This window comes from Syzygium oleosum, unplaced genomic scaffold (genome assembly GCF_021117445.2).
Source record: "Syzygium oleosum isolate NSW1041296 unplaced genomic scaffold, Sole_v2.1 Sole_v2.17, whole genome shotgun sequence".
NCBI classification, from domain to species: Eukaryota; Viridiplantae; Streptophyta; class Magnoliopsida; order Myrtales; family Myrtaceae; genus Syzygium; species Syzygium oleosum.
In genome coordinates, this window is record NW_026607501.1 from 6,170,287 (window position 1) to 6,193,198 (window position 22,912).

The 22,912-nt window shown below is 40.1% G+C and overlaps 2 protein-coding genes and 1 long non-coding RNA gene across 3 annotated transcripts; 1 reads left to right on the forward strand and 2 right to left on the reverse strand.

Annotated features, from left to right (window-relative positions):
- Positions 1–3,181, forward strand: LOC115691112 (galactoside 2-alpha-L-fucosyltransferase-like). Its single transcript, XM_030617692.2, has 2 exons — positions 1–435; positions 1,208–3,181. The coding sequence occupies exons 1-2, from the start codon at positions 183–185 to the stop codon at positions 2,650–2,652; spliced, it is 1,698 nt and encodes a 565-aa protein (XP_030473552.1). The 5' UTR covers positions 1–182; the 3' UTR covers positions 2,653–3,181.
- A 515-nt stretch (positions 3,182–3,696) lies between these two features.
- On the reverse strand, positions 3,697–19,901 carry LOC115691111 (uncharacterized). The gene is made up of 21 exons (XM_030617691.2): positions 19,774–19,901; positions 19,157–19,283; positions 18,929–18,998; positions 18,719–18,761; positions 17,203–17,280; positions 17,001–17,085; positions 16,792–16,871; positions 15,341–15,398; positions 14,400–14,510; positions 13,338–13,395; positions 13,072–13,168; positions 11,316–11,351; positions 10,138–10,274; positions 9,948–10,018; positions 9,190–9,243; positions 8,134–8,276; positions 6,562–6,702; positions 5,492–5,725; positions 5,332–5,391; positions 4,418–4,714; positions 3,697–4,167 (listed from the first exon to the last, which is right to left on the reverse strand). The coding sequence occupies exons 2-21, from the start codon at positions 19,281–19,283 to the stop codon at positions 4,039–4,041; spliced, it is 2,109 nt and encodes a 702-aa protein (XP_030473551.1). The 5' UTR covers positions 19,774–19,901; the 3' UTR covers positions 3,697–4,038.
- LOC130140200 (uncharacterized) lies at positions 10,502–11,309 on the reverse strand. Its single transcript, XR_008818213.1, has 2 exons — positions 10,712–11,309; positions 10,502–10,622 (listed from the first exon to the last, which is right to left on the reverse strand). It is a non-coding gene; the product is annotated as an uncharacterized LOC130140200 (long non-coding RNA).
- Positions 19,902–22,912: the final 3,011 nt, after the last annotated feature.

Below are 22,912 nucleotides of genomic sequence, written 5' to 3' on the forward strand. Positions count from 1 at the left end.
TTTCCGTTTTCAAACTCTTCAAGAAGAAGTCCCCACTCGTTCGTCTTCTTCCTCCTCCGCCCACCTGCAACTTCCACCGCCACCGCCAACAATCGGAAATGGATCCAAGACGCAGCTCCTTCTCCACTTCGAGAGCCAGATAGGACGAAGAGGGTTCTCTCTTCCTCTCTCTCTGTAAGCCAATGAGGAGGCTCAACAAGAATGTCAACGACCCTGATGAGCCATCGAAGCAATCCGACCCGGATGATGCTCCGACCCTCCCGAGAGATCCGGACAAGAGACCCGGGTACGGCCCAATGCGGGTCATGGGTGTGTTCGTCGTCTGCTTGATGGCCACGTCGGTCGTGTTTTCTCTGTCGGTGGTGCTCAGAGACCCGCCCACGAACGGTGTTCCTGCAGAAGGGAGGAGAGTTCATGAAGTCACAGCCCCTGAAGGTACTGACTTCATGGTTGTTTTGCTGAGCATCGGATCTGGCGTTTGTGGGTCGCTAAGCATAAGCATCTGTGTTCACTCATCACTGCTGTTGTTACTCGTGGGCCGCTAAGCATAAGCATGCGTGTTCACTCATCGCTCCTGTTGTTACTTGTGGAGCTGGATTTGTTTCGAGCCTCTCTAAATGATTAACAAGAAACGCCATTTTGCTGCAATGACCACACTTTGTAGTTCATATGTTGCTTAACCAGCATCCATTGTTTAGTATCTCGATTTTGCGGTGTTTAAAGATCCATCGAATTGTGTAGTTGCTTGAAATTTGTAGTGGGACACTGGCACTGATGTGAGTGTAGTTAGACAATCATAGTTATGTTAGGTTCATGTTGACTAGGCTTTTTTACCAGCAATAGAACTTCATACGATAGCTGACTCGGTTTGAGTTTGCGTGGGCACTCGAATTGCTCTGTAAGATACGGTGCTCGCGGAAAGCTTGTGTGGACTTTACTTCCATGCGCTTCCCTCGGCTTCTCTGACCATGTTATCTTATGTCACTGAGCATGTCAGATTAATGTTTGCATAATGTTAGTGACCCATCTGGATCTTATGGATGGAAATAACCAATAGAATAAATTGATCCATCCAAAATGAGTTTTTAGCAGCCTTTCTTTTTTAGCAATCTGCATTGCAATTCATAGTTGGAGATGGTCAAGCCCTTCTCTGTTGTCAAACCACACTCATAGCTTTTTTCTTTCTTCCTACAATCCATTGGTTCAGATGAAGTTGCCTCTCATACTGTGGAGGAGCAAAAGAATGAACTGCTTGGTGGCTTGCTTGCTGCTGGGTTTGATGAAGGATCGTGTCTCAGTCGATACCAATCAGTTTTATTCCGCAAGGAGTCAAAGCACAAACCTTCTTCTTATCTTATCTCTAGATTACGAGGCTATGAAGCTCTCCATAAGCGATGTGGACCTCATTCCAAGTCCTACAAGAGAACCTTGGAAATGCTCAAATCTGGCCATTCCACGGGAATCTCAGACTGTAAATATGTTATATGGATTTCCTTTAGTGGATTAGGGAATAGGATATTGACTCTAGCTTCAGCATTTCTCTACGCGATTCTCACGAACCGCGTTCTTCTCACTGACCCTGGAGTGGATATGACCGATCTCTTCTGTGAGCCGTTTCCAGAGGTTTCATGGTTCCTTCCTTCGGATTTTCCCCTTAGAGACCAATTCAATGGCCTCGATCAAAACTCCCCACACTGTTATGGAAAGATGTTAACCAGTAACACCTTAAGTAAGTTGGAGATACCATCTTTCACGTATCTCCATCTTGTCCACGATTACAATGATCATGATAAGCTTTTCTTCTGCGATGAAGACCAGTCTTTTCTCCAGAGCATACCCTGGTTGATTATGAGGACAGACAATTACTTTGTTCCATCTCTCTTCTTGATCCCTTCGTTTGAGCGAGAATTGGACAACCTCTTCCCAGAAAGGGAAAATGTTTTCCATTTCTTGGGACGATATCTTTTCCACCCTACAAATTCTGTATGGGGACTCATAAGAAGATATTATCAAACTTATTTAGCTAAAGCAGATGAAAGGATCGGGATTCAAATCCGAGTCTTTGATACTGGAGTTGGTCCATTTCAGCATGTTCTGGATCAGATCCTAGCTTGTACTGCAGGGGAGAATCTGCTACCAAGGACAATTGAGGAAGGATCCCCAGAGGTTACATCCTTGAATCGGAAATCAAAAGCCGTGCTAGTGACATCTTTATCGTCTGGTTATTTTGAGAGGATAAGAGATATATACTGGCATTACCCGACAACCACAGGAGAGGCAGTTAGTATTGTGCAGCCGAGTCATGAAGAATATCAACAAACCGAGAAGGAAATGCACAATAGGAAGGCATGGGCAGAGATGTACTTGTTGAGTATGACCGATGTGTTGATCACGAGCTCTTGGTCAACTTTCGGTTACGTGGCTCAAGGTCTTGGAGGTTTGAAGCCATGGATCCTCTACAAGCCTGAGAATGGAACAGCTCCTGACCCACCCTGCCGCAGAGCAATGTCCATGGAGCCTTGTTTTCACGCGCCTCCATTTTATGATTGCAAAGCTAGACGAGGGGTCGATACTGGTGAGCTGGTACCCCATGTGAGGCATTGCGAGGACATGAGCTGGGGCCTTAAACTTGTTGATTCTCATGATAATTGATAGATGCATTTTTGCATTTTAAGTGGATTCATTGCAGTAGTACTCAGCTGTTATAATTGCAGATGTTCCTGGTAAGTGGCAACACTATCACGTGGTACTAGTCCTTCAAACAGGCAGTGACCGTATCTGAGCAATCATTCTGGAAAAGAGAGTTTTGCGAGTCTGGAACATGATCCTCAGCTGGAAGTTTTATCAAGTGCTCCGGTCACAGAAAAGTCGATCTTGGCAGACTTCTGTTTGCTAGCAAAGCAATTCATTAACTACTCTTGCCGGATACATGAATACGTGCCGCCATAGTTGAGAAGGTGGCAACTTCTGCTGAAAGAGAGAGTTTTTACGAGGCATAAGTGGTTTGTAAAGAGTTTCAACCGAGATGAATGTGGGCGTTTAGTGGAATTCAAATACATATTTTCGAGCAGTGTAAGTTTGTTTGTCATCTGACAGATCAATTGTTTGCGAGAATCTGTACCCATGTACACCATTGTTACAGGTCGATTGTCCCATGTCTGAATTTTGTTTAGTTTTTTCATCTCAAATCTTTAGGTCCCCTGGTTCTCTTGTAAATTATGCATATGCACAATAAAATTTCCTGGGATTAGCAATTTTAAAAATGGAACTTGTTAGTAACTCATCTATCGAAGATGCAATTTTTCCGCTGGATATATGAGAATAGGCTATAACCTGTAATTTGGCATGGATTTTCATTGGCTTCCTGCAAACTAGATTGTAATATTGAGGCTTGTTTAGACTTGAATACATCAGAGTTACAATGATCACCACTGTTTGCATGTTATGAATTTCATCCTACTTGGCATAACCTATGTATTTAACTTTTAATTGGTTGGTCAGATCACCTGTCACTAACACATGATCGATGAGAAAAGTTCTTACTAGCAAGTCAAATGATTGGACGTTGGAGCAAATATTCAAGCACTTCTCTGAAAAAACTTCAGGATCACTTTTCACATGAGAGTGCACTTTAATGAAAGCAACTATGTCTACCCTAACTCTCTGCCAGAATTCATCCAGATTGAAGCATATTACAAGATGGCAAATTCTGCAATAGTTCCATTATTTGAGTGCACTAAAGGTGGACCGATAACTTTGGGCAATTAACAAATTCAATCTAGCAAAAGCAATTTTAGCATCTATATCAGTGCAAAAAAAGTCGTGGAGCAAAGGATGATCAAGGCAGGTGCAAGCAGTTCATCCATCGCATGTACTTTCCTTCGTAAGATAAGGTTGTTTTGATCCTCAAAAGTGAAGCTAAGACCGGCCATGATTGTTGCTTGCCTTGCCCAGTATGCTGTCTCGCATGGCGAACAAGTTAAACTTCCTTGTATGTTCAAACCTGACCTCTACCACTGCTGAGAATAAGCATCTTGACTACTCAGAATCAGAATCCGAAAATGGCATCTGGTAAGCATCTTTAGGTTCTGCATCAGTAATTGAAGAAGGCCCATCTTTTTTTGAAGTCGTTCTCCGTCGTTCTCTGCGTCCTGTTTTAGCTTCCTCCTGCGGAGACATTATATGAGCATGCTTAAATTGAGAATTGAGAATTTATTATTTATAGCCACCATGGCCGCATCCAATTATATAGCTCTGACTTGATGACCAAATTTGTCTTTCAAGATAATGAGTATACGGTGACCATAACAGTTCACCATACCATCTCCAAACAAAATAGAATCGGTGATAATGTGACTCAGGGGGATGGGGTGGCTTTTTTGATTGCTGAAAGAATGAATTGACTTCAGGAGCTTACCTTCCTGCTTGGCTGTTCTGATTGATCTGGTTGACTAGACTGTTCTGATTGATCCGGTTGACTTGGCTGACTTGGCTGACTTGGTTGACTTCTACGCAGCCATACGGTACCAAAGGACACCAATGCTCCTAAAAGCAAGAATGGACCGATTCTAGGATCTCCCAGGCGATCAAAAAATCCTCTTATGAAGCCACGGATCTTCTGGGTCATTCCTGTACTCTTGGATAAGATGTTCTGAGCACCTTTGGAAAACATGGGTTCTTCGCCCTCAGGAACAAGCTCAGGAGTCTTTGTTCTCTGAAGATGTATTAAGAACATTAAAAAGGTGTACATACATTGAGCCCAGGATACTCACCAGAACTTCTGATGAATTATAAATTTGGTCAGATAAGGCAGGCATGTTGCGATGTTTGCACCCCAAAAACGACATGTAAATACACGGGTTTCATGCATGGTAATGAGGTAGCCCAACAAATGTTATGGCAGCAGAAAAATTAAAAAGTTGATCCTGAAACCAGATGTCATTGATTAGTGCTTTTCGGTTAACAGATACAATTCCAAATGACTAAATTCTACTAGTTTCTCAGACAAAATTAAGTTACTAAACTCTCATGATAGCACATTTAAAAGGCATGATTGCCTGGCTTTTCCAAAATCAACTATCGAAAGACTTACTGAAAAATGAAAAATACTCAATGGGGCCAAATAGAAGTAGATCTATATTGCATGTTATAAAGTTAAGTTTCTGGAGCTATGAGAATACCACCTGACAATTAATTTAAGGAGAAAAAATAGAAGGTGCCTTAATGACACGATAGGACATTAAAGAAGAAAGAGCTAAAAACAAGGTATTATTGGCAAAGGCATCAAATCCCAAATCTCTAATCAACTATGCGTAAGAGAAGGTTGCTTACATAGAATGGGAGATCTCTGGAGTCGCCATCCTTGATTATACCAGAAATCCATTTACTAATCTGCACAGGCCCAGACAACATTGTATTAAGCGAAAAGAAACGGAGCTCACGGAGTGACAATATGACTGACAATCCCACCACAACAAAAAGATATTCCTACCTCAGGAATTTCGTTGGAGCCATTGTACCTTGCCACAAGCTGTGCTGCAGGATCCGCATCCTCATTTAGCAATGCATCCCACATATTTCTGGGGTTTTTCTTAACCTCAGTGTTTTCCTCTGTTGAGTTTCTCTTGTAACGTACAATGAACAACCTAGGCACATCAGCAATGTCCCTTCTAGGTCCACAGGTATCATAGCTGGTTTCTGATTGAAGGTAAAATAAGCAATATTTCTGGGAAGAAAAAATAGAAGATATTAGTGGTTGACCCATGCACAATTACCATGGCTGTTGTCTACTGAGTTGTGGCTACTGGGAATAGAATAATTTACAATCAAACAGATTCCGAAGCATAGAAGCAATAATCGATTAACATAACACCAGTAACTATGAGGTTCTAGGAGCAGTCTTCAGCCAATCTTCCCAAACAAAATCTGTTTATTGCACATAGCAAGAATACAAGAAGCCTGACATAAAGTTTAAGTCCTTGGGATGATACTATTCAAGACTTGAAAGCACCTACCCTCCTAGAAATATGCTAGAAAGCACAAGAAGACAGGAGAGACCTCCCCAACAAATGGGTGGTGACATGGATGCTTTCAAAGTAATCATTTTTGCTGGAATTATTATGATACCTGCTTTTCCACTTCTGACATGCCATTAAATGTAATGTATTCAGTATATCAACTCTATGGATTGCAGTACACTTCTGCATATGGTTGTTCCCACATACCAGGAGCCACTTGCAACAATTTCCACCAGCCTAAATGTGTGCATCATATATGAATCCTCTGAAAACCATCCAAATTTATCCATGGCATTATGCAGATAAAAAATTGTGATGTGGTTCTGCACAAATAGCTATGAGCACTGACAACTCTGTCAGGCACATCCATCAGCTATGTGACCATTTAGAAGATAAGGACAACCAAAATCTTTTGCATCCAAAATTTGAGGAATTCCCAGATGGGCATGATACGTGCATCAAACATGTCAATTGTAAGTTGACCATACTCTAAACGAGAAAACATAAAAACAAAATGACTGCAAACAAATAAAGACAAACTCACTTCCTGGGATTCCCCATTAAGCCATGTAAAAGTGAGCCGCTTATCTTTCAATGCAACAGCTGCATGTATCGAGGATTCCTCATTGTCAACTGAACTTAACTCACCATCACTAGATAACATTTCTCGGATCCTGCACATGGTCTGTCAATGTGTGAAATATTGCGATTGCCAAATTAAAAAAAATTATCAGAGGAGGAACTACCACAGACAAAATCTTATTTAATAATTCCATATAAACTATTAAAAATTAAAACTTAATACTTTTTTGCTAGAAAACAATATCAAAAGGTCGTGAAACTTTGTGTACATAAAATTGTTTTGGGACTATTCATTTCAGGCCTTTCAGAGACAATAACGCGTTGGCTGAGATAAGCTATTCAAGGATATTTAATGCCACATCATGGATTACGAAATGCATGACACAAAACCACCAGCTCATCTCCTCTTCCTGCCAGTGTAAGCTCGTTAAAATCTCAACGTGTCCACTCAAACAGACAAAGGTTTCTCAACCAACCTTATTAGCTAACCATGCGTTTCCTTTGCCTTGCCTTGGCCCTCAGCATTCAGGGACTATTCAGGGACTATTCAATTATTCACAGCATGATATACAGGTGAGGACATTGAAGCTTTATCTTTCAAGAGTTCTTTCATTTGACGTGTTATGAAGATGTGTGACAGAATTATCTCAATCGGATGTTTGTCTTTTACGAACTTCGTTGCAAATCAGTAGAGCAATACTTCGTTTAAGCCTTAGTTTTGGCCAGCAGTGCTGTCAAAGGAGAATATGTTGACCTCAATGGCTGAGCAGGGATGGCATCTGGTTTAACCTTTTCAAGATCACAATTTGCCGGTTGGTCTCTAGAGGCTATTTGAAAATAGTTTCTCTAAGCATAAACAGGACGATACGTGCAGGTTCAAGTAGTGGCTGTTTTAGGATGAAAAAAGGGTAACAGCCATTCAAAAAGTCAAAAAGAGATTAAGGTGGACATTATTTAAGAGGAGAAAACACGAACTCTTGCCATGTCTGCTGAGAAATTTTCATTTTAACGGATTCAAATGAAATCATCTAACAAACAGACAAAATAACTCATGGCAGAGGAATGATTGACTTAGAACTTCAGAAAGCTAAACTGTTAAAAAAACTAGCTCAAAATTGGGAATGGAAAAAGTACTGGGGCTCTTTGAAAAATATCATGATTTAAGGAGAAGGGATGGACCCTGCTGCTTCCCCATCTATCCATGTCTTTGGTGAGAACTCCCTGTGCTTGAGGCTTATATCCACAAGGGATCTCAGACACATAGCTGTGTAGTCTTGCATCAATTAAACTATGGTCTACAACACAGAACCTACAAGCCATTGCTAGAAGCAAGCATACAGATATTTAACAAAGAAAAAATGAACAAATGAAAATGAAAGGTCTACAGACTTTGAAACTATTTTGATCCTATCCAATTTGTGTGTTTGCATGCAAAATCTTATGCTTACAACACATATGTTGATGTTGTAATTAAAGCTTGGAAGCAAAACTTGAAAGTACACTTAATTCGTCTGAATAAACAGGGGACGCTTACTTGGCGCATTTCATTTAGCTCCCGACTGAGCCTCCCCGCTAGTATCACACAGTACCATGATTCCACATTAACTCCAGCTCGGGAATAGCCTCTGGGATCGCAACCCAGTTCATGTGATGTTACAGTCCTCAGTTGAGGAAGTTCTGCAAATATGAGGTCGCACATTTTAAAGAAGACTTCCCCATTGTTTATAAACGCCAATTATTTTGTGCTCTTTTGACTCATTCTAATCCCAACAATTCAAATAAAATGCCTTCATGTCCTTAGTTTCGTCGTGACAATATAACCAATCAGCCAAAGTAAAAGTACACCATCAATGATCAATCCTTCCCCATGCAAGTTGCAAACTACCTCCTAAGATGCCCAGAGTACAGGAAGCATGTTAGTAAAGTAATCCTGAACAACTGCTATACAAATTCCTTCTATCGACATCCTGTCAAGATAACAAGCCTATACACTAGAAATGGAGTTGGCAGGAAGGGCTAATTCAACATGATACCCATTCACAAAGTCCATTAACAGTTTCTGTTTGCAGCTTAATTGATGAATTACACCCTTGAAAATTAATTTCCAAGTCAGAAAAAGACAAACTACACACTAAAACTAATTACACTGCATAATTATTCCTGTGCAACCAGATAGTCTTTGAAAAAAACCAAACGACAATAGATGCACATAATTACCAAAATTGCAAGTAATAACCGTGTCCAACTTATTCTACTCCAAAATCTAAGAACTCAGAAACATTAACCTTCATTATCCGGCTGACATAATATCCTATTTCCCAAAGTGGATGCAACAAATTAAACAAAAAAGGAGGGAAAGTTCCTTAACAAAAGAAAATTTTCTCTAACTTTTTGGTACCATGAAATAGGGTGCCCAATTTACTATTTTGTTTTAGCTCCAAAAGTCTCCACTCTCTTGTGTCATACCGTGCAAGTCAATGTCACATACTCCTTCAGACTATACAAAGTTCAGTCATATAGTACAGGAGGGAGGCAGCAACTTTCATCAGACAAAATAAGAAAACCAATAGCCATAGAACCCTTGCTTCACCTTGATGTTTGTTCTGTTCTATCAGATTGGAAAACCAAGAGTTGTTGACTGGTCCTGCAAGTTCCCAGTGTTAATTGTCAAACAAATTCTTTTGTCTGTAATAATAACAGAGTAAAGGAGAAAAGACAACCCTGTTTCATAGAAGGGTGCAAAAATTTACAGATGAAAAATGCAAACCTAACATTGCTGTGGAATATTTATGAATGGAAAAAAACTGTCTATTTAAGTTCTAATCATTGCAGCATGTAGAAAATTAGCAAAATTCTTGGGCATACATCTGTTATTAGAAAGCCGCAGGAGATTAATTTTTTTGCCACTCAAAAGCAACATGCAGCACTTGGTTTCAGACAGCCTTCAGAAAATTCATAATTTGGCATACAGATGACATCTTTGCAATGTGACGCTAAACTCATCAACCATTTTCTTTGGCATTCAAAGTGGACAATGCAAGTGCAATTCTTTTCATTCTCGATGTAAAAGTTAGCCCCTCTTAATGGCCACGAAGGTCATTGTGATTATCGCATCTGAGAACAGCCAATATAATTTAGTGTTGAATGTGTCGGGGACTACTCAATCTCTGACGGGAAGCAAATGTGTCAAAAGACTACATTTGCAGTTTCTTTTTCTGTCTATTAATGAAATAGAGAGCAGGGATCCCATCGGGTTTGGATGGGGGAAAATAGCATCTCCCGCCCTGAAGAAAATGGAAAAAATGCCATCTAATCATCTTTATCCATATTCAGCAAAATAAGGAATACCATGGTGCACAACAGGCTTGACGCCAGGATCTTTCAAAATTACGATAGCAGGTGCAGATTCCACCTCAAACCTAGCATCAAAATTCAAAAAGCAAAAATGCTATCACCAACTTATGCTACTGATGGAAGCAAACTAAAGCAACAAATTGACGTACATCATCTAAAAGAAAACCCATCCTTTTCTACTTACGCATTCCACCAAAAGGAAGATTCCTCTTCTCTCCACAGTACAAAAGCAAATGATGCATAAGACCAATAATTCTTAGCAGCAAGACGCACAAATGGAGTGGCACGTTCCCCCGTCTTTGAGAACAAAATAACCTTTACCTATAAGGAAGAAGTGCGCAAGGTTTGAATGTACACATGTAAGTTACATATATTAACAGATACGAATAATTGATTTCTTTTTATAGGTGATATGGGGAGGGGTAATGCGGGAATCCCAATCTTGGTAAGAGTACCATCAATAGGCCAATCACTTTTCATGATTGATAAAGGTTCATATGTGCCGAATGACATAGTTATCTTTTTTTCTTTTTCTTTTTTGCTTTCTTGAGGGATCGGGCCTTTGATCTTAAGCTACAAGTCCCAACCCCCACCAAGACATGACCACAAGGCCACACATGACATAGACATCTGGCCATATGTTTCATCATGGATGAACTCGTTACGCACCTGCACGAAATAGCTGACCCCAAAGTCAAAAGAACAAAAGAGGGTGCTTTTACAGAGTTGTGCAATAGATTCAACAAAACAGTGTTTACCCGCGTAAGAAATTTCACAACCGATGGAATCAGAGATATTGAAGCTTTAAAAGTTGGGAGACGATTTCTATTGCAGCCATTAAAATTCAGGTTGATTACTGCTTGGATTATGTTATCTTAACAAAAAAAAAATAAGCATTATTGTTTCTTGATGGATAGAGGGTCTTCTGAGGACACTTTAATGCTTACTATGTTGTGTCGAGTTTTCATATCTCATTCTTTGCAAATGAAAAAACACTCCGCATTTACTATGTATTACAAACGAGAAAACGAATTTACTATCAATGGAAGAGAGGAGTATGACCATTGTATTTGGCGAGCGTGCACACCTAATAATGCATAAAAAAACCAAAATAATAGGCTTGCACAACAAGCTGTCATGCTTTTTCTTTTTCGGACTGAAAAGCTAGCTGATTTTAAGGTACATGAACCCCTTTCTCAGATCACTTCAAGCTTCACTGACAAAAGTATAGTTGATCAGTTATACTAAATGGTCGCTCAAGATCACTAACTCGGTGTAAAATCAGAAGTCAAGGAAAACTGGAGATATGTATTGACTGAAAAATTAATACACCATTCCCAACTAGTAGGATCAACCAAGTACCTTGTGAGGGCTGGTCTTTGCCATAAAAGCTTGTCCCTGCAAGTATATTTCCACCATTAAGCAAAGGAAGCAAGAAACAATCACAACTAGCAACCAGGTTTTTGAGCGAAAGGCTTTAATCTTAGTTGTTTATAAAAAAGAAGAAGAAGAAAAGAAGTGAATGAGAAAAGGAGAGAGGTATCTGGTATCTGATGTGACATATCTTGTGTAAACACACATGGAGACTGATCAAAAAATTTTGAATGTGAACATTAGGATATTAACCTGTGGAGATGTTGAATGATCATACCTATTACTAGCCACTGAATTATGAAGAACTTAATGAGAGTTATGGGTTTTTACGACATAAGTTGCATAATAAAAAATTTTCCCCTCCAATGTGATTGTAATAAATGAAAAACTTAAGGACTGTATAAGGTCCTAACGTTCTCTCTCTTTGACAGGAGTAGTTTATCACAAGGGTAACATACTATGTGCAAAAAGCATAATCTCCAACATTTAGAAAAAGTACTGGATCTGCAAGAACCCAAAGAAAAATATAAAGCACGACAGTACTGTTAAAACAACAAAGCAAGGAGTAACAACCAGAATCAACACAAAACACAATAACAGTGAGTGACCTAAAGCTTAGAGACCATGTCAAATAACCGTTGTCCCCCAGAGTCTAAAACTGTTAGGAGAAGGGCCCAGGCCCACCATATAAATCTTGCATATTTTTAACCCCAAAAAGTATATCTAGGATATTTTTTAACAAGAACTTTAGTGTCAAGCCATCTACCTGTATCTATACCCCAAATCAACCCGTTATCCCACCCCCCCCCCCCCCCCAAAAAAAATAACAATAATAAATAACCGATTAAATAAAACTTAGCTAAAAATGAAATTTCAAAAAACAGATAAGGAAGACAAAAGGAAGAGATCAGCATGTGATCTTTTGCCTCGGTACTATTCCAACATTAAGACTGTTTCATGAAGATAAATAATCAAGGGCCTCTAACCTGCAGTTTCCATTGCGGTAAACAATAGCTTTAAGTAGTTAAACAAAGGGGGCAGTTAGGGGCCTGATTGATTCAACTTGAACATACACAAAACAAAAAAGTTAATATGACTAGAGATGGACCTTCTTTCCTTAGCTACACGGCTGGATGGGACTATTTAAAGCAAACAGCTGACTGATGTTAAATATGGAAAGGTAGTTGACTATAAATAGAGATTAGAGAATCAAAGGGCAAAGAATGGGAACTCAAAAAGCGTAGGTCAATTTTGCAATTGGGTAGTGATAACTAAACTGAATATACTACCTTTGATTGCAACAGATAACACTAACTACAGTGAGTATATTAATCGTGAAACAATTGAAGACAACTAGCTCCATATATGTGATTAGTAATTTCTTTCTCAAATAAGTATTCTGCTCCGTCAATCACACTTTGTTTAGTTCTCATTTTTATAAAAACATCAGTAAAGTACGTGAAGATCGATTAGCAAGCTAAGTAAAGTAAAAATAGAGATTGACGTCTATAAATTTGGCTGTTCCTATCAAAACAATCTGGATCTGGCCCTGTCCAACTTATTCAACAGTGCTTTACACTGCAAATGCTATAGCATAACAACCGTGATGATAAATGAAGATGCAATAAAAAATTATCTTCTATTCCTACAGTTAGCATAATCTTTTTCTGCAAAAGTGACAACAGAAAAAAGAGCATCCACACTGTCAACAAGAATAAGAACTGGCAAGGAATTTGTAACTTACAAGTGATTCCTTAGAGTAGTATCGAATGCGAGGTAAACTGAGTATGGTTGTCGCAAACCAATCGGTCACCGCATCAGTACTTAATTCTCCTTCAAACCTATGAAAATTTCCAAGGTAATTTCTACTCATGCTTCTCTTCTCATTTAGAAGAAACAGAAGAACTTCTAATCATAACCCTTCCATAGGAGAGGCATTTCCAACCGTCACAAAGACTCAGAAATCAAAGCTTACTCAGCACACAAAATGGGCTAGAAAGTGAAACTCACCTAACTAGACAGTCTGCATTTCTACATTGAGGTGGAAAAGCAACAATTGAAGGAATACCTGTAGTAAATTCGTCAAATTAATAACAAAGCACACTGAGTGGAATGTCGTCTTCAGTACTCTCTCTTTATTGGATTGAAATACAAGTGAAAAGATAAGGAAATTCCTTGCATAAAGAAAAAAGCTCAACACATATTCCAGTCTTGCTTCTTAATTGCTTAAAATTTGTGACAAATGAATATAAAAGCATATTACATTTCTCATCTAAATAATGTATACGGGATGCATGCCAATGATGGTTCAATTCAACCAAATCTGCCAATTGAAAAGAAAAATACAAGAGTATTTTTGGTTTTCCTATCCAAAGGAAACCCACGGCATTTAAGGAAAATAAAGAGCATTTTTAGATCTTGACCCCTATAACTATCAAACAAGGTACCACATGGAAGAGCTGAGAAGATGGGCTACCTAGCTTTTTAGACACTTTATCCATGAAGTCAACACTAGGAGAATTATATGAGAAGCAAGCATAGGTGCATTGCTAGATGTCCCTTATGCATTTCCTAGGATCAAAGAAAAAACTAGTGTCTAGTTTGTGGACACAAATCGACTTTTGGAATGTGTTGTTCAGTTAAGATGAAATATAAATCACACCAGAGGTCTCGAGTTGATTCTTCATTCTCTCCTTTCAGTTTTCTTTATTTATATAATGGATTTAATCCATTTTTTCATTTACACGTTACGTTTCGCATGCTTAAGGCCTTCATCGTCCTAGCAGCCTTCATGTGAGGGGGGATGTTGACTTGAGATATAAAATCTAAACAGCGTTGCTCTCTAACAACTTAAATGGTTGTGCAATCAACTTCACACAGTTTTTAGCTGAAATCAACTTTTGATATAGTGGAAAAGCAAACCTTCCCTTTTTCTGTTTGATATGTACAGAGAAAAATCAAGGGCTTCTTTATTTTGGTGACATGCTAAATATTACCTTCCACATGGTCCAAACGATTTCTATCCAACACAACCAAATTAAAAACTAATAGTGATACATCCAAGTATCTCACCATTTCTGTAAAACAATTGTCCTGTTGGTTTTCTCTCAGCAAGATATGCTGCAAGTTGAACCTCGCCAAGTTCCACAGCACCAGTATTTGCAACTCCATCCAACAGAGCAGCTGAATGTAATTTAGAGGGGAACATGATAAAGGGAAAGCACATAGTGAAACCAAAGTGATAATTCTTTAGTCATCATCATGATCGCAAGATGTGAAGCAGCTACCATCAAGTACCGAAAATTCTGTTTGCTTCAGCAAAAAATTCACTCCAAGTCTATTTAATTCTAATAATTCGAATAACTTTTGAGTGCTCATATTGCTTTGTGAGAAAAAAGTTTAGCATGACCGGAAGCATTCCCGCTTTTCTTCGTACTATAGGCCAAAAAACTCTCAACTATCTTGAAAACTCACAGTCTAATCAGATTGAAACTTGAAATGCAAACCTTTGAAGATTGTGCATATGAATGAAGAACTAGAAAAGGAAAATGAAAAACAACAGATCTAGACTAAAATCGAGACTTTAAGAAGTAAATTGTCAGAATTATGCGAAAGCATGTTTCCTCTCAACATAAACATGAATTGATATCAGTTGCAAGTATTTTACTTTTGAGAATAAGAACTAGCAGTAAGAAGATGGCTCTGAGCATGAATAGCACAAAAACAAATAACCCAACAACACTTCATTAGTAGGAAGAGCGATGAGCCTGCACATAGTGGACGAGTTCAGAATTTAAGAAGAAGAAGAAGAAGTATGCAGCAATTTTTTTCTGAAACTGTGTTTACAAGTTTACGACAGAATGTAAGGAGTAAGAACGCATCCACACTCAACTAAATATCATGTATAAGTATCGGACAACTTGGCAGCTCAATTATCTAGCAAAACAATAAACAAAGTTTGAGAACTAGGAGACTAAGACTTAACAATGAATTTTTATAAATTAGGAACGTACCTATTCTTTTCCAGATGTCAAAGCGATGAGCACAACACTTGCTCCCAGATGAATATATCTAAATTAAATCATTTTAAATAAATTATTTGCAGACTACATGTGATGAGAGGAAAATAAAGTAGAAAAAGGAAAACACATGACAAGCACAAAAGCATGCCAAATTCACAAATATTGCAGTTTTTGGTTTATGTATTGCTCGATTTAGGTCCCTGAATTGTAAAATTTTGTGGAGCCACTCTCAACAATTCTAAATGCTTACGCTATTAGATGACAGAATAGTTTAATATGCAAATATTCTAACACTCCTCCTCATACGTAGGTTGGACTTTCGCTTAAGACTAAAGCCTGGAAATAAAAGAAGGGGGGGAGAGAGGGGTGGGAGGAGGAAGGGGGGTGGGGAGTGCAAATAAAGGAGCCTTGAAGAATTGAATTCGCGATATCCAACCCTGATACCATGTAAAAGCTCTGTGGAACTCTGCCCACTATTTTAAGATTTTAAGCTCTTAGATGAAGGCATGATTTTATACTTAAACATTCTGGCAATAATAATGCAGAGGTCCCTAAAAATTACAGCCCAGCTTATTAACTGGCCACTATCAATCTTCTAAAATTTTGTAACTGGATGGACCCTCCAACTGAAATGCAAGGGTCAACTGCTTGAGATACTCTAATTGATAGGTAACTTCTAAAACGAGTGCGTGAAAGTGTGGGCAATCCAATCAAGGCATCCTTCATGCTCTTTCTCTCGCTCTTGCCCATAACTTAAATGCTCCACATAGCAATCCTATATTTGAGCTGTCTTTTGGGTCTTGACTAATTTTTGCACGTGTTGACACCATGTGAAGCCTTTTCTTCCTCCATCAAATCTTTATAGAAGATTAGTAGCTCTACAGCTTTACCATTTTCATCATCTACAACTCAATCAATCAACAATATTCTCCCATTTTGTAAAATGCAAGGATCTCTATGGTTTATCATTGTTGTCATTCTATCAACCAATTAGTAGTATCTGGACTTTGAGAAAACATATCAATTAGCTAACCTGTATTATCAAATTTCTTTATCAACTCATAAAACAAACTATATCAAAGCCCATACAGGCCCGAGGAATAACTTTGACAAGAAAACACATACAACCATACAACAACAATAGCATAGGCTGCTTCTCTTTTCTTTATTTTTTTCTATCAGAGTATATAAGGCCAGTCTTATTGATGGTTCTCAGGAACTCGGTGTAATAATCGAGTGCTCATCCCTCCCTCCCACCCCGAAAGCTAAAAATAAAAATGCCTGGGCAGAGAGAAGAATGCATTTAAAATGAATTTGTCCTTATTTCACAGAAACCACGAAATCTCCCACGACAATGGAAAAGAGAAGCACCAAGATAAATTGTGAACACGTTAAAAACAGCCTGGATAAAAGCCCAAATAAGATGTAGATAGCAGTAGTACCATAAATAGCCATGGGCTGTCAGCTTCAGATGTAAGAACATCCTTCAAGGTAATGGCATTAGAAGCTTGGTCTCCAGAGTCTGATCAGAAAATGAAGAAATTGTCTATAAGCTTAACCAATGCTTGGTGTAGGTGGAAGTTTATAACCAGTTCCAATCTAAATCCAAAAAAAGGATAACCAAGAAATCGCAGTATATATTCTTACTTACCAGAAGCAGCGGCATCTAGTAACGGAAGGTGCACTCCAGAATAGCTTTTCCCAGCATATTTCTGTTTGGCCTCTTCAATAACATCCTGCGGACAAAAAAGTTAGATGCCGTACCGCATCTACCCTTATTCTCCAGTAAATAAATAGTGTATGAAAATGTACACATAACACACCTATCAGTATCACTAAGAAATACCACTCACATGTTGCTCTTCAATGCCAAACATGTCATAATTTCTTTTCCAAGTGGGGTTGGTCAGCAGTTCATAAGCATAACGAATCTGCAAAGCATGAAATGAAATGGGGTCTATATTCATGAACCCAAAACTCAATGGCAATGGAAACAGGACCCAAATAATCCTGCAGATGAGAGAAACAGGATGGATAAAGAAAAGAGAAGACAAGAAAATTCACATATGTAGATAGGTTAGAACTTTACGAGAGAATTTTTTGCCACAAGTATTCCACCATAACTGCTAGTTCAAGAGTACCGGAGAAAATGTGGATCCATTGCAGGATAAAGTCCCCAGAAAAGAGCGATACAATTCAAAGATAAAAAAAGTGGCAATGCTAAAATTCCAAAGAAAAAATAAACAATTAAAGAGTAATACGATTAAGTTCACCATGAAATTGTAGTGAGAAACATGAAGCAACCAGAAACTTCTCTGGCAAAGTACCAATAAGTCGAAGTCCAAAAAAAATGAAAAAATGGAGTGGAAGAACAAACTTGTCAGAAAAATCAGTCTGGAAAGATGGACACTATGTTCTGAATATGCAACTTTCAGCAACAAAAAATGATATCCAAGAACAAGCATGGTGAAGTTTTGCCACACTCCAAATTAACATTGAAAGAAATACCCCAGATTGCAGTCATTTCAGTTCAAGACATGTGTTTGTGCCGTCAACAGAAAAGTTTTGCGGAACAAGGCATTAGTTTTGGTGATGAAAGAATTATTTCCAAAAGACAACTTATAGGCACCAACCGTTCAAAACTTTCAGAAAGAGGAAAAGGATGTGGAAACAAGTAGGTAATACGAAATTCCCCGTCTGTTTTGAGAAAAGCGTACACCAATGAACTCTTTATAATTGCAGAAAAAATTTCCCTTTTGTCAAAAACACTTAGGAATCTACTCACTCCCCAAATAACACGTGGATAGAAGGAGCGAAGTTGTAATCATATTTTAAAGGGAAAAGGCACCACACTCTAGAGGAGACGCACATTATCTACACACATTGGTGATTCTAACTTTCTAAGACACCAAAAGAGGTAAACACATTGATAATTGAACATTCCACACAACTGATACAAGAGCAAACATAGTTGCTGCCGACTAAGTATATTTTGCCAGTTAGCTCCTTGTTTTAAACCAAAACAAGGATGAAAATATTCTAAACCCCTATTTCTAGACAACGAGCGATAGCATCATGACAAAAGTTTAAACGGCAGGATTTCAGGCCACGTACTGCCAAAGTCAATCTTTCTAAATTCTCTAAGGTCACAACCAGTGACAGAGGAAGCATGTCGGTTGTATTTGAATGAAGCAATGGAAAAACTACTGCTACCCATCGATCAACAGCATCACGGGAAGTTAGTTGATATCGAAAAAGAAAGTCATACGGTGGTTTCGCCATGACTCCAAAATTGATAAAAGCATCACAGAGGCAATTCGAGTGAAGGCATAGATAGTAGGATCATGTTGCAGCAAATAATGAGCTGACCTTTATAAATTCGGATGACTTTTGCAATTCCCCATCTGAGTTCCTGAGTTCGTTATGGTGGCCAAAACGATCAAGTTGCGTAGGGTTGTAAATGACCAAAATTGTTATTGACACATATTGTGAATGTCCATCGAAATTTAAAAACGTAGGTGCAATAAAACTAGTAAACCAAACTGGGAATAGAATCAACTTAAAGAAACTAAAACTGACCCAGATGAGGAAAGCTTCTCATACGCCTCTTCTACTTCCTGGATAGAACTATGCCTCTTCAAGACCAAAACTGCAATTTTTGAACCCCCAAAACAAAAAAGATATCAGATAACCTCCGATACAGCTCATTACTACGGCTAGATCAATCACATAAAATCCTCAGAGCAAATACATTGAATGCTTCCCAATTCCCGTATATTGGCGGATCAAGTAGTGAGCAGAAGATACCATCATAGTGACAACGAGGGAACGTGTTTGGAATAACGACGAGCTGATACACCATGGCTCCAATGAAGAGCATCAGCGGAACCGAGTACGCCTTCACCGTCGTCAGCATCGAAGAAACCCTCGCCATCTGCAACCACGAACAGAGTTACACCCACAGTCAAAGCTCCTTCTAGCCCTCGGATTAACCGCGTGCCGGTCAGTTCGGCAATGATGATCAGCACCCACCAAGTCAAACCCCCCCCCCATCAAAATTCCATTCCCTCATCATCAGCCTTCAAAAACTCTCCACCATAACCAACCCACGCGCACGCACTGAAGCTAAAACAGCCCCATTCCGACATCCAATCGCGGCAACACCCACACAACACACAGTGATCCGACAAGGACCCTGCTCGAGACGCTCAGCCCACGTCTCATTCCGCCGCGCGGGGCATCGAAACGATCGAGAAAAAACAAGAGCTTGAACACCGAAATCCCCCGCGCGCAGAGCAATCGCGGAGCAATGGTGACTCCGATCGTGGCCCAAAACGAAAGCGAATTGCTCGACGGAGGCTTAGGGCAAAACAACGAGGTTCGAGCGCGAAGGAAGGAGACGAATTCGAGAACCGGAGACTGACCTCGGGCCACAACCTCGCCGGAGCAGGGGTAAGAGAGAGAGAACGCGAGAGAGACGAGGAGCAATGGCCGGCTGGCTTGTGGTTATACGAGGAAACGGATCTTTTTAGTTATTTACTACAAGACAAAATATATATAGGCAAACAAGAAAAAAAAACCTTAAAAAAATTGACAATATGGGCTTCGTATTGTCCGTACTAAAAGCCCATTTGAAGCCCATATTGTGAAGACCGATGTGGGCTTCGACCCAAAAAAGTTGACAATATGGGCTTGTGGAAAATGGGCTTCGCGGCCCATGAATGCATCACGTTTTTCGAAGAGTTCGACGCTAGACCTGATCAAGGGCCGGGCCGTGCCGGGGGCTCGAGGTCGGTACCAACTTGTCGTCCAAGCATGCCCATGCTACATAAGATTTCGGGTAGGTCAGAGTCGTAATTTGCAGCCCGAGCTTCTTCTTTTTTTAGCGTACGGAGTGTGTTCCTAGGTACGCGCATTTACAATTGACTGTTCTAGCCCGAGCATGATAGGTTGTCCAATTGCACACGTATAGATCATGAATGTCATGTACGGGTCATGGAATTGAAATAGTTACTTGCAATTATACGTAAAAGTATCGGTATTTCATCGATAGGAATACTGATGCGACTCAATCGGCCCATTAATTCGCACGGATTGGAGAAGTTTTGCGCGAGCAATGATGTCGGATGGGTTCGGTTTAAATTCGGCGATAATACGAAAAGTATAATCGACCCAAAATTCATTTCTATTTCGAGGAAAATAAGGTGCGGAAAATGTGCTCTTGGATCCTTTTTCTTTAAGGGATTGGGGGTGGGTTTAGTGTCAATCGTCCAAAAACATCATCAAAAGGGCAAATGATAGAATGGCTAGATTCCTCTTTCGATGCCTTTAGAAGGCAAAGATGAACTTTATGCAAAAATGGCAAAGAAAGATAAGATTTGACTTCATTGTACTTGACCTTATCCTTTGGAAGGCCGTCATTATTGCCGCGGCTTAACAAATTATCTAATGTTAACGTCAATCATTTAGCTTTTGCAACGTTTAATTGAGTATGATCCCGGGTTCAATTTGGCCTTTTCTCCTGCCCATTGAGATCTTCTCCACATGGCCCCCCTAGGAAGAATTGTACAAATCACAATGCGTGTGCTCTCGAGGTCCTTGCGAATAAATCCGGTTAATTTATGAGCCGTTCGCGAAAAGAAAAAATTTGAAACCCGTGATGAAAATAATAAGGCAATGGCCGATCCGATGGGGACGAGGAGGAGTCGTCATCGGCATTGGAGCGAAGAGTATGTTGTTTGTCTAGACTACTCAAGAGGGAATCGCTGGACAGAGATTCGCATCAAATAAAGAATGGGCAAATGCATGCGCGAAAGCGGATTTGATCTATAGTGAACGTGATTCGATGTAATAATTAATTCGAGCAAAACTCCGTCAGTACCCTTTAATCTATTCTTATTCGCGCCTTTCTGGAATCCGGGTTATCGTAATCTTTAATTTATGAAGGTACTATAGTATTTGATAATTTGGCTTTACTTAGGGAAATACCCTTCTTTGATCAGCTATTGGTTGGGCAAGCGCGACTTTTGATCTTTTAAAAATTATCCCTATTGAAAGCGACACGAGGTGGAACATCTCCAATCAATTGCGAGTCACACGACAGTCACGTGCCTTCTCTTTTTCATTTTTTTTCTTTGTTATGAAAATAATTGAATTAAAGTATGATTGTTCGAGGATGACAATTTGATTAGATTCGATTGCACTATTGTAATCTCGTCTTTCTAAGTTTTATTGCATAGCAATATCTTCTTTCAGTTCCACGGGAACAATTTTTGCGGCATCATACTTTATATTTCCATTAATTAACTAAAAGGGTATAAGCATCTTAGTCAAGCATGATTTTTGAAACATGCAATTACTGAGGATAATCAACGCGTTTCGTATTAGGCATAGCTTCTTTTCTCGACCGGAGTAACTGATAAGACAAGGTGACGTGGAACCAGAAGGTTAAAACGAGGATCGGTACTTGTCAAGATCCAAATTAAAGGCGATTATAGGTCTGGCAACCCATTAAAGCACGCTTAGACCCGATCAATACAAAAAAAAAAGGGCAAAAATGAATTGTATTGATTATGCAATCATCTTCTCGAGGGTGGCTAATCGCCTCGTTCCACTCAGGCCCCGTCACCTTTTACTTGCAAGTTTAACGTCCGTCTGATAGTCGGCGGACCTAGACAGAGGGGCTTTCTGGTCCGACGTTGGTCCTGGCCAGAGCACCACCTCGGGGCCCGTCGATAAAACCAATCGCCCCGGGCCATAACACGGACCCCCCATCTCAGGCGGGCGTCGCCCCGAATTCAGTGGCTGCGATTGCATCGGGTCCATAGATCGGGTTCAGGTCAAGGGCTTTATCAAGAAGCATTATCTCTCTCTCTCCCTCCACCATTAATGCGCGGTCATAGGACGCGAGAGAATCCCCCCCCCCCCCCCCCCCTTCTTTCCTTCCTTTCGATGGAGGCCCCCCCTCGAAGTCGAGAGATGATGGTAAGTAATACTGTCATCCCCCGCTTTGTCTCTTTCCGCCGGAAGGCAACCGTCACCCACAGCTGTTACCGGGGTGGGGGACCGAACCCAACCCCACCCCGCACCCCGCGCCCCGCGCTCCCCCGCCACGTGGCGGCCTCCCATTGGCGGGTGTCGCGCTCGCCGGCGGGTCACGGGGTGACGCCAGCGCCCCCCACCTGAACCGCGTGTCGAGCTAGGGGCGGGGAATCGCGCCACCGTGGGGGTGGGGCCTCCCCGCCGACGTGTCGACCGTTAGGGAAGGCCGAACTCTCCCGGGGCCGAATCTTGGGCCCACCACCCTACCCCCTCCCGTGGGCCCCGCCGCACGCGATTGGAACCCGGAGGCCCCTCTTTTTTTTCTTTTTTTTTACCCCTCTATTATGAGAAATAAAGACAAATTTATAGAATTTAATAAAATGGGGCGATGCAATTTTTTGAGAGATTAATTCGGACAAGCGAGCCACGTTTAAGCATCTAATAAATGTGTTTGTCGAGTCATATTTCGAAATTAGTGTACATCTGGAATCACTCCTATATTCTTCGAAATTTCAGTATATC

Excerpts from the sequence above, each read along its gene's own strand:
- LOC115691112 (XM_030617692.2), top strand. The coding sequence starts at position 183 with ATGAGGAGGCTCAACAAGAATGTCAACGACCCTGATGAGCCATCGAAG. Across the intron at positions 436-1,207 it reads TGAAGTCACAGCCCCTGAAG|ATGAAGTTGCCTCTCATACT; the intron begins GTACTGACTTCA and ends CCATTGGTTCAG.
- LOC115691111 (XM_030617691.2), bottom strand. The coding sequence starts at position 19,283 with ATGGCGAGGGTTTCTTCGATGCTGACGACGGTGAAGGCGTACTCGGTT. Across the intron at positions 16,872-17,000 it reads ACTAGATGCCGCTGCTTCTG|ACTCTGGAGACCAAGCTTCT; the intron begins GTAAGTAAGAAT and ends TTTTCTGATCAG. Across the intron at positions 4,715-5,331 it reads CCAGAGATCTCCCATTCTAT|AGAACAAAGACTCCTGAGCT; the intron begins GTAAGCAACCTT and ends ATACATCTTCAG.